Source organism: Populus alba, chromosome 18 (genome assembly GCF_005239225.2).
Source record: "Populus alba chromosome 18, ASM523922v2, whole genome shotgun sequence".
NCBI classification, from domain to species: domain Eukaryota; kingdom Viridiplantae; phylum Streptophyta; class Magnoliopsida; order Malpighiales; family Salicaceae; genus Populus; species Populus alba.
The window spans coordinates 10,484,202-10,494,147 of NC_133301.1; the positions used below are offsets into that span (position 1 = coordinate 10,484,202).

A 9,946-nucleotide genomic window follows, 5' to 3' on the forward strand; every position below is an offset into this window, starting at 1 on the left:
ATCTTTCTCTCTTCCCCTACTGCACGTCCAGGGGAAGAAGAAAGAGGAACAATATCTCAAAACAACACCATTTCGAGCTTTTCTTTTGTTTTTTTTTTTACATGAAACGACGTCGTTTTGGACAAAATGCGCCGTTTCATTTAAATGTGGCGCCAGCACGTCAACTTCTAAATCAGTCCTTAATTATCTTTTGTACATTTCAATTGCATCCTTTTCAATTTCCGTCTCCGCCCCTCTTGTTGGCCGTGTTTTTCACTTTAGTCCTTGGCCTCTGATTTATGCAATTGAGCCCTCAATTGATCAATAAACTTTCAATTTATTCAATTAGGCCCCTGAATTAATCAATTACAACCCCTCTATTTACACGCCTTTTCCAATTTCATCCTTGGTTTCGGATTTCCTCAATTAAGTTCCTAATTGGCCATTAAACTTCAATATTTATGCAATTAAGCCACTGATTTGACCTAATAAATTCCTAAAAATTATAATTGGACCCCAGAACTTTAATTTCTTCTAATTAAAGCCCAAATTGACTTAAAAATCAATTATTCTTGCAATCAAATCCCCTATAAATTCAATTAAACCTTCAATAAAATCCAATTAAGTCCATAAACATCCAAATTTGGACTTTTCTCCTAAAAATTCAAATATTTTTTTTTCCAACAGGGCTCTCATCATACTATCAAAATTTCAAACTTTGTATTTTTAACTTCAACCAATTTTTTCTGACTATTTTTTGAGCGCTCCAGCCTCCTATTATTTTTTCTAATTTCTTCCGGCTATGTATTTATTTATTTATTTATTTATTATTATTATTATTATTATTTTATTTTTATTTTTATTTTTATTTTTTTTTTATTTTTTTGTGTAAGGACCCAAAAATGGGTTACAACAACTGGTAATGCAAATCAAGTCATGGCAGGCAACGCTTGCTGGTTGATGTTCACACATTTATTGAGCACCATAATATAATGTACATTTAGGATTAATTAACTAGGAAAACTCATCTCTATGGTTGATGCTATAAATAATGTAAAACATGACCACTAAAAGGAAAACATCCTGCGGTGTGCAAAGGTTCATTTTAATTTGAGAATTCTGATGGCAATTAACTGTGGTAACTGTACAATGCAAGCTTGAAATGTTCTCCGGCAAGCTCAACTCTGCAGTTTGTTGTACACGTTCAGATCAATATGAGTATCCTTGTAGCGTTGACCAAGGTAATCCCCATATATGACTGGAGGAAACCTGGTGAAAGAAATACATGCAGCGGTTCATAGAGAAGTTGAAGTTAATGAACAACTGATATGCACACTTCCATTTTCAAAAAAAAAAGGAAGCCGGCTCTATCATCTACTGTCTCCACCCATTCATATTGCACAGGCCGGTGAACATTTGCATGGAAAGGAATTCTTGTAATTGGCAAAACTCTTCTATATGGGAGTAAGATAGCAGCTATATTAGAAATCAACACCTGATGTAATCCATTTAGCGTGGAACTTAAAGAGGCAACATGCTCAAATCCAAATATCACAGATGTGGTACAACTCGCATAAAATGATAGAAGAATTTATTACCAGGTGCAACACAAAAGAGAAATCTTCAACACACTGTTCAAAGGTACCAGTTATTGGGTTATATATTCATTTATCCCCAAATTCCCAGTCACTTTCCGCACAAGGACATCACAGATCAGTCGGGTTAAGCATAATAATTATCTGCTGCCTATAACAAATTCATGAAGAAAGAAATGCATGGAGATGTCCAGGCTGCAGTCAGAAAGATTTCAAGCATGCAAAAGAAAAAAATTGAGGTTTCAACTTACTTGGGTGGATTTTTCTTGGACTTGCAGGTTGGCAAGCATTCGACAAGACAGTCAAAACTAGGTTCCACAAAATAAGCAATCTGCCCAAAGCAAAAGGTCAATGAAAAACTGTGTAACTGCCAGTAGGCAAATAAAAGCTTTTTACTTATGGGGAGCTTTGAGATTTAGAAGGCACACCAGGCCATCAACATGAAAGGCAAAGGAAAATAACAAGAAAAAATATATACTTACAGAATATCGCTCTTGACCATTCCCTAAAACTCTGTGCAGAGTGGACCTATGTAATATTATGTAGAGAACATGAGTTACGCCTAGAGGAATGGTAAAGGGGGCAAAAAGACAACAAAAAAATAGAAGAAAAGGAGAGAATTTTTGCAAAGTGAAAGAGGAAAATTGCATATGACAATGACAAGCAAAGAAGCATTATGGTACCATTATGCTACTTTCATCTTCATGACAATCAGATCTTGTAATTAATTTTAAGGAATTAACTATATATCCTTCCCAATTGCCAAATATACAGTATATATCTCCTTTAGTCAAGAATTTAAATCTCATTTTCTAATGGAAGGAAAATGTAATTCATGTGAAATATGTAGATCACATGCACGAAAGTTACTTGAAAAGACAGTTGCTCCAGCGTTCCAGCATGTCACCAAGATTCACTATGAATGCTCTGTTCAAGATAAACCAAAGTGAAAAGTAAGTCAATTTTCCCAAAGCAAGACAGTTTCCTCAACTATTTCTAATGGCACAAATATGTATTCTGTTGTTAATCTTACACATTAGCAATGTCAGAGTTGTGAAAAGTTTACACTCTATTATATCATTGCTCATAAACAATAATACGAAATTACACAATGGAGCAGGCAAAATGATCGAGACATGGAACAGAAAAGTTCCAGTTTCATGAACCAATAGCTTAAATAATAATCATTTGAGCACACTATAATATTCCAGAAACTGAGCGCACAATTTAACAGAGAAAAGTAGAAGTGTTCAGGGTCATGAACAAATGATTTGACTAATAATGATGCTCACACTGCTTAAATATCAAGTTTGACCATATTATTTGCATCATCTTCTTTTTCCAATGTAGAGAGGTAAGATTACTTAAAATTAGTTCCAGATAGTCCAACAAATTATTTCCAATTGTTTATTGCTGCCTGCTGCAACTTTATATTTGTTGTAAAACTGAATATTCTTGGACAAATCAACAATTCAATAGCCATTTAATAGTTAAGCATTACTTCAAAGTTGCACTAATGATTTCCATCTAGGCAGATGTAACTCTATAAACTGAAATCAGATATATGAGGCTTCCATGTCAAAAGACCTGAGATTTTGGCATGTAGTTGTTTACATGGTTGGATGTAAATTATAGAAATGGAAATGGAAATCTAATTACAAAGAATCCAATTCTCTCATAGTCCTACAGAGCCTCACCCTTTCAATGGTGCTATGAATTCCCATACTCGAGGTTGAGCATATTTATCCTTGCATATCTGCAAGAAGATTAAAAAAATGCAATAACTAATTAAGCTGTGCAAAAAAGAAGCTATATGCATATATATCACCACAAATTTTTCATACTTGGAGGCCATAAACATCATCTGTAGATAAGAGGGTAATGAGACCATAATCAGTATGTGCTCCAGCTCCATATACTCCATTTGAGGGATCGGAAATCTGACCTGGAGACAAAAAAATGAAACAAGATATAAACCACACCTGATTGGTTTAACTACATCCCATGAGCTTTAATTAATTAAATCATTTAAAAGTATGACCTGGATACTTTAGCAATCGCAATAACGCAAGTGGCTGGCCAAGAATTTCTGGCTTATCAAAGAAATCAGCCTCCAGATCAAGTGCAAGTGCTATGATCCTTACAATGGCTCTTGCTACTTCTCTGTATTAACAAGATACTTGAAATAAAATGCCAAATGAAATAGAAGCAAAATGATGAGAAGAATCAAGAGCAAGTTTTTGAAGTGACAAAATTGTCTGATCTCAAATATTCATGCATGGCATACAATCATGTTCACATACATACATCATCATGCACACATAAATTGAGATTGGGATCATTTACAACTATCCATAGTATTTCCAAATATGTCAGCAAGAGCTTACAATGCCTCTAGGTAATACTTCTCCATAGTGTGCCTCCAACCAGGCAAAATATCTAAGAAACCAACCATGAAAAAAGAAGGAAATAAGCTTTAACATTCTAGAACTAACAAGACAAGTTTCTTGAATAAAAACTACTGAATCAGAAACAAAAGAGAAAAGAAGAAATACCATCTGAAGGCCAAACATTGGGCCCATAAAATGGCTTCTCAGCTTTAGGATCATCTTCAGGCACTTCAACTCCAATGTAATAACCCTCCTTATAATCTCCTACCACCATATAATATACCCCCAAAAAAATAAAAAAACTTGCATTTTTTATAATATATTCCATAAAAAAGAAAAGAAAAAAACAATTTTAACATTGAAAAGAAAGAAACAGAAATTAGAAAAGAAACCCACCATGAACTTGATTATCAGGATCCAGGAGCTCATCAAAAAGAGGAGTGTAGCCTCTATGCTTCTCGTTCCTTAAAACTTTCATTTTCTCACTTAATGGCAACTCGAAAAATTTCTTGTTTTGCTCAAATACCTCCTCCATCAATTCTTCACTTATCCCATGATTGATCACGTAAAAAAATCCACAATCCAAACATGCCTAGTAAAGAAAAACATGATTGATTTTAACAATAACAGACACACAGTTTTCTCTGGTTTTTTTTTTTCGAAAAATAGAGAAGCATGAGATTATTAAATTGAATTACCTGTTTGAGAAGAGAAACAGATTGATGAATATCGGGACTGGAAAGATCGATGCGATTGAGGAAGGAGACTTCCTTAGTAGCAGTACCCGTAGCATTATCATTACCAGTACCAGAATGCTTATTCTCCATTTTTTTTTTGTTTGACTAAATTTTGATATTATGAATATAGAGTGCTTAGCATAGTTATCCAATGAAATTAAAAATTAAAATTAAAATAAATTATTTTTCATACAAAGGTAACTGTTCACCAAGACTCCATTGCTGAAACAAAAAAAACCGTACTAGGTGATGGAAGGAAGATAATCTTTAGAATTTATTTTTGTGATTGAGATTATTTTTTAAATAATTTTATATGTTAGAATATATGTTAATATATTTAATTTTAATTTTTAAAAAATATTTTTAATATTAATATATCAAATTTAAAAATACTAAAAATATATTAATTTAAAATTAATAAAAAAATAAAAACAAACAGAAATACATGAAATAATTATTTTTTTATAAAATTATATAAGACTAGATTTATAATTTTATTTATTTTTTAATAAAATTATTAATTTCATATTAAGATAAAATAATTTAATGAGATTTTTATTTTTTTAAAAAAATATTATAATTATTTTAATGTTTTTTTTTTTAAAAAAACCACAAAACCAATCTAAAAACTTTATAATTTTACATTAATTTTATTACTTATTATATTGTTACAAATTATATTTATTAAATATAATTAATAAAACATATTGTTGCGTGTGTGTGGACAATCTGTATTATTTAGGCGACATGTGAAAAACTATTAATTTTAAAGTATTTGTTATTTAAAAATATATTAAAATAATATTTTTTTATTTTAAAAAAATTATTTTTAAAAGAGAATACTATAGTAATTTTAAAACATAAAAATAAATTAAATAAATTTTATTTTTTTAAAAAAATATATTTAAAATATGAAAATAAACATCATCGTACTCGAAGTGTAAGAAGGCTGGTGAAAGGAGACCTACCCTCACCTTGGGGGCAAGGGTTGTTGAAGGGGAAGGGGATGTAACAAGTTTAGGATAGTTCGACAGACAGGCATTCGATTGCAGACAATAAAGGAATTTTGAAGCAGATGTTGCATGAAAGGAAGTGAACACTTGGACGACAGAAGATAAGCCATCAAATGGAAATCTAAACGATAACGTTTTCTCTTGGCCGTGAACTACCTAAATAGTAGCACTCCAGAGCTGGGGTAAATCTTTCAGTCAACCCAAATCTTTGTTTAAGCTTTCAATCACATCCATTTAAAATTCAAATGCTATTTTGGTTGATACCTTGAATCTGCCCATAAAATTCCTTGTCCTGGATCTTTGTGGGTCGATTTCTTTCAATTTAATAAAATCCCAGATTCTTATTGTCTTTGATTTTCATCCTTTAAACTCCAGTTAATTCAATTATACACTGAACTCGCCATTCAGGTCTAGAGACTTGTTAAAGATCAGGGTGTGAACAATTAAGAACTAACTAATTATAGAAAACGAAGTGCATTCTTCATGATCGATGGATGCTATAAATCAATATTGGTACAATATTACACCTAAGAGAAAGCCACCCTTTGGCGCGGCGGAGTGTCACTGGATTGGAGGGCTCTGATGGCAATTATCACTTGCCGGAGTAGATTTGAAATGTTAGTTCTGGCAAGCTCAACTTTGATGTTTGTTGTATACTTTCAGATCAGCATGTGTGTCCTTGTAGCGTTGGCTAAGGTAAGCCTCACATTTGATAGGAGGAAACCTGGTGAAAGAAACACGAGCAGAAGTTCATGCAACTGTGTAAACAATTTTCTACAGTCTATACTCGTCACATTACACACCGTCAGTAAACAATTCATGGAAATGATTTCTTACACGCAAAACTATGCTGTATGGAAGTGAGACAGAAGGATGGATTCAAATTCAACATCTAATTTATCTATTTAATGTGCCTCAAGAAGAAAACAATTATCATGCTCAACTCCGAAAAGCAAGTATCCTGGTGCCTACAGCAACTATATGAATTATGTATCCTGCAATCCCAAGTCACTTTTCACGCATCGACATCACAAATCATTGGGCTTGACGTGATGGCTATCTGCTATCTATAACAAATTATTGTAGATGCAAGACTCTGAGTTTGCAACTGCAACTATTTCAGATACTGTACAGAAATTATTGAGAGTTGAACTTACATGGGGGGTTTTTTTTCTGACTTGCAGGTTGGCAAGCATTCCACAAGACACTCATGACTGGGTTCCACAAAATAGGCAATCTGCCACAGGAAAAAGAAATGAGAAACTTTGGGATTGCAAGCAAACAAAATAAAAAACTTTGCATAATGGGAACTTAGACACTTAAAAGGCACACGAGGCCATCCGGCTGAAAGGTAAAAGAAGATTAAAAGAAGGTATCCTTACAGAATATCGCTCCTGACCATTCCCTAAAACTCTGTGCAACGTGGACCTGTGTAATATCAGGTAGAGGACATGATTATGCTGAGAGAGGGTAAAAAGAAATGCAAAAAAGGTAAAAATAAATAAAACTGTAAATTCTCAAGAAATGATGGAAAAATAAATATGACAATAATCAATAATGAAAAAAGTAACTGTAGCACCATTATGGTAGTTTCATCTTCATGACAATCAGACCTCTTAATTAATGTGTAGGAATTCATCATATGTCATTCCCCTTTGCAAATATGCTAAAGATCTGCTTTAGTTAAGCATTTACGTCTCATTTTGAGTGCGGAATGAAAATGGAATTAATGGAAACTATGTAAAGCACGAAAGTTACTTGAAAATACAGTTGCTCCATCGCTCCAGCATGTCACCAAGATTCACTATAAATGCTCTGTTCAAGAGTAGCCAAAGAGAAAAGAATGTCAATATTCCTGGATGTAGAAAGTTCCCTCAACTATTTCTTTGGTACAGATGTGTATTCTGCTGTGATTCTAAACTTTTAGCAACACCAGAGCATAAAAGGAGTACAGATGAGTAGTGAATAGTTTGCGTTCTATTATAAATTCTCTCCCAAATAACATTCTAGACATTGAGCACACCACGTAACAGACAAAATGCTGGAGTAGAAGTGTTCAAGTTCACGAACCAAAAACTTGACTACACTCCTTGAGATTCTAAAAGTTTGACCATACTATTGCATCCTTTTTTTTTAAATTGTTAAAATTTGTTCCTGGAGTCCCAGAACCTGTTTCCAAATTATTAAAAAACTGGACCTTGAAGCTTTTGTATCTCTACTACCTACTTGCAACTTAAGTTTATACTTCTACTAGATATTCTTGAACAAATCAACAATTCAATAGCCATTATTTCATAAAGCATAATTTTGAAGCAGAGCTAATGGTTTCAATCAAAGCAGATGTTACCCTATAAATTGGAATTTCAACATAGCAGGTTTCCGTTTCAAAACATGTAAGATTACGGTATGTAATTATTTACACAGTTGGAGGTAAAATATAGACATGGAAATGGGTATGTAATAGATTCCATAATTTACTACAGCTCCAGAACAGCTAGTCTGACAAGTATCAGTCCATTTCTAACATAGAGAATACAAATCTGCAATAGCCCTACAGATGCTCACCCCTTCAATGGTGCTACAAATTCCCATACTTGAGGTTGAGCATCTTTATCCTTGCATATCTGCAAGAAAATCGAAAGAATTATGATGACTAATAAAACTGTGAAAAAAAAGATGCTATGTATACAAAATTTACAAATTGTTCATACTTGGAGGCCATAAATATCATCAGTGGCTAAGAGGGTAATCAGACCATAATCAGAATGTGCTCCAGCCCCATATAATCCTTTTGAGGGATCGGAAATCTGACCTGAAGACCAAACAATGAAACAAGTTATAAATTGTACTTGATTGGAGAATGGTCTACGCTACATTCCATAACATTTAATTAAATTATTTAAAAGTTCAACCTGCATAGTGCAGCAAACGCATGACTGCAATTGGATGTCCAAGCATTTCTGGCTTATCAAAGAAATCAGCCTCCAGATCAAGCGCAAGTGCTATGATCCTAGATACTGCTCTAGCCACCCCTCTGCATTTATAAGAAACTAAATTAAAATTTCAAATGGAATAGAAACCAAATGATGAAAAGAAACAAGATGAAGTCTTTGAAGCGACACAAGTGTCTAATGCCAAATGTCCTTGCAGGACATGTAATCATTTGCGTGTGTAGGGTCTCAATCACACGTCATGCATAGATAACTGAGATTCACATCGTTTTAAAACATCCTTAACGTTTTGATATATGTTTGCGAGAGCTTACAGTGCTTGTTGATGAAACTTCTCCATAGTCTGCCTCCATCCAGGCAAAATACCTGAGACATCAACCACCAAAAGAAATTGCAAGATCAAACTTTATCTTTTCCGAAGAAGAAAAATCTTTTCGTGGATAAAAAAAGAAAAAGAAAAAGGAAATACCATCTGCAGGCCAGACATTGGGCCCATAAAAAGGTTTGTCAGCTTCAGGATCATCTTCAGGGACTTCAACTCCAATGTAATACCCCTCCTTGTAGTCTCCTACTACCATACAATACATCCAAAAACAAACAAACAAAAAATCATTTTATGTTGATAAATTCATAAAAGAAAAGAAAAGGTAACAATTCCGAATTAAAAAGGAAAAGAAACGAACCATGAATTTGATTATCAGGATCCAAGAGCTCATCCAGAACAGGAGTGTAACCCCTATGCTTCTCATTCCTTAAAACCTTCATTTTCTCACTCAATGGCAATTCAAAAAATTTCTTACTCTGCGAAAACACCTCCTCCATGAATTCTTGGCTTATCCCATGATTTGTCACGTAAAAAAATCCACAATCCAAACACGCCTATGCAAAACAAAACCATATTTAAACATTAACTAACTGATTAATTAATCATCAAGGAGTGAATAAAACGAATGAAAACTTTGATTGGACAAGAAGGAAAGAGATTGTATTTTAAATTACCTGTTTGAGAAGGGAAACAGATTCCTGGACATCTGGGGTTGAAAGATCGATGCAATTAAGGAAGGAAATTGTCGTAGACGCGGGAGTATCATCCTGCTTCGACATATTCTCCGTTCTTTTTTCTTTTTTCTTTTTGAGAGAGTGCGGATTTCGAGAGCCTCAAGTTTCGAGAATTCCTCTCATCGAACCAGGTATTTATAGGCGAGGGTGGAATCCAGAGCTAACGATGTCGTTTCCTTCTTTTTTAACTTTTGCTGATAGCATGAACTCCCTCTCTCTCCC

General features: G+C 33.6%; 2 protein-coding genes across 7 annotated transcripts; both read right to left on the reverse strand.

Moving 5' to 3' along the window:
* Positions 1–936: 936 nt before the first annotated feature.
* LOC118051613 (kihadalactone A synthase LFS) lies at positions 937–4,958 on the reverse strand. Of its 5 annotated transcripts, XR_012168596.1 has the most exons (12): positions 4,663–4,956; positions 4,361–4,556; positions 4,130–4,228; positions 3,962–4,013; positions 3,616–3,737; positions 3,419–3,519; positions 3,272–3,330; positions 2,445–2,501; positions 2,057–2,102; positions 1,826–1,905; positions 1,578–1,725; positions 1,309–1,433 (listed from the first exon to the last, which is right to left on the reverse strand). XR_012168596.1 is itself a non-coding variant. In XM_035062291.2 (11 exons), the coding sequence occupies exons 1-11, from the start codon at positions 4,789–4,791 to the stop codon at positions 1,158–1,160; spliced, it is 1,032 nt and encodes a 343-aa protein (XP_034918182.1). In that variant the 5' UTR covers positions 4,792–4,954; the 3' UTR covers positions 937–1,157. The 5 variants fall into 5 exon arrangements, 4 of the variants coding, with proteins under 4 accessions (XP_034918182.1, XP_073262220.1, XP_034918181.1 ...); XM_035062291.2 differs by lacking the exons at positions 1,309–1,433; positions 1,578–1,725 and adding an exon at positions 937–1,248 and having other exon boundaries at positions 4,663–4,954; XM_073406119.1 differs by lacking the exon at positions 1,578–1,725 and having other exon boundaries at positions 1,255–1,430; positions 4,663–4,958.
* Positions 4,959–6,150: 1,192 nt separating this feature from the next.
* On the reverse strand, positions 6,151–9,946 carry LOC118051610 (kihadalactone A synthase LFS). Of its 2 annotated transcripts, none has more exons than XM_035062287.2 (11): positions 9,665–9,946; positions 9,349–9,544; positions 9,135–9,236; positions 8,980–9,031; positions 8,627–8,748; positions 8,426–8,526; positions 8,280–8,338; positions 7,473–7,529; positions 7,097–7,142; positions 6,872–6,951; positions 6,151–6,438 (listed from the first exon to the last, which is right to left on the reverse strand). In XM_035062287.2, exons 1-11 carry the CDS (start codon positions 9,767–9,769, stop codon positions 6,348–6,350), a joined length of 1,011 nt encoding a protein of 336 aa, XP_034918178.1. In that variant the 5' UTR covers positions 9,770–9,946; the 3' UTR covers positions 6,151–6,347. The 2 variants fall into 2 exon arrangements, with proteins under 2 accessions (XP_034918178.1, XP_034918179.1); XM_035062288.2 differs by having other exon boundaries at positions 9,135–9,233; positions 9,665–9,944.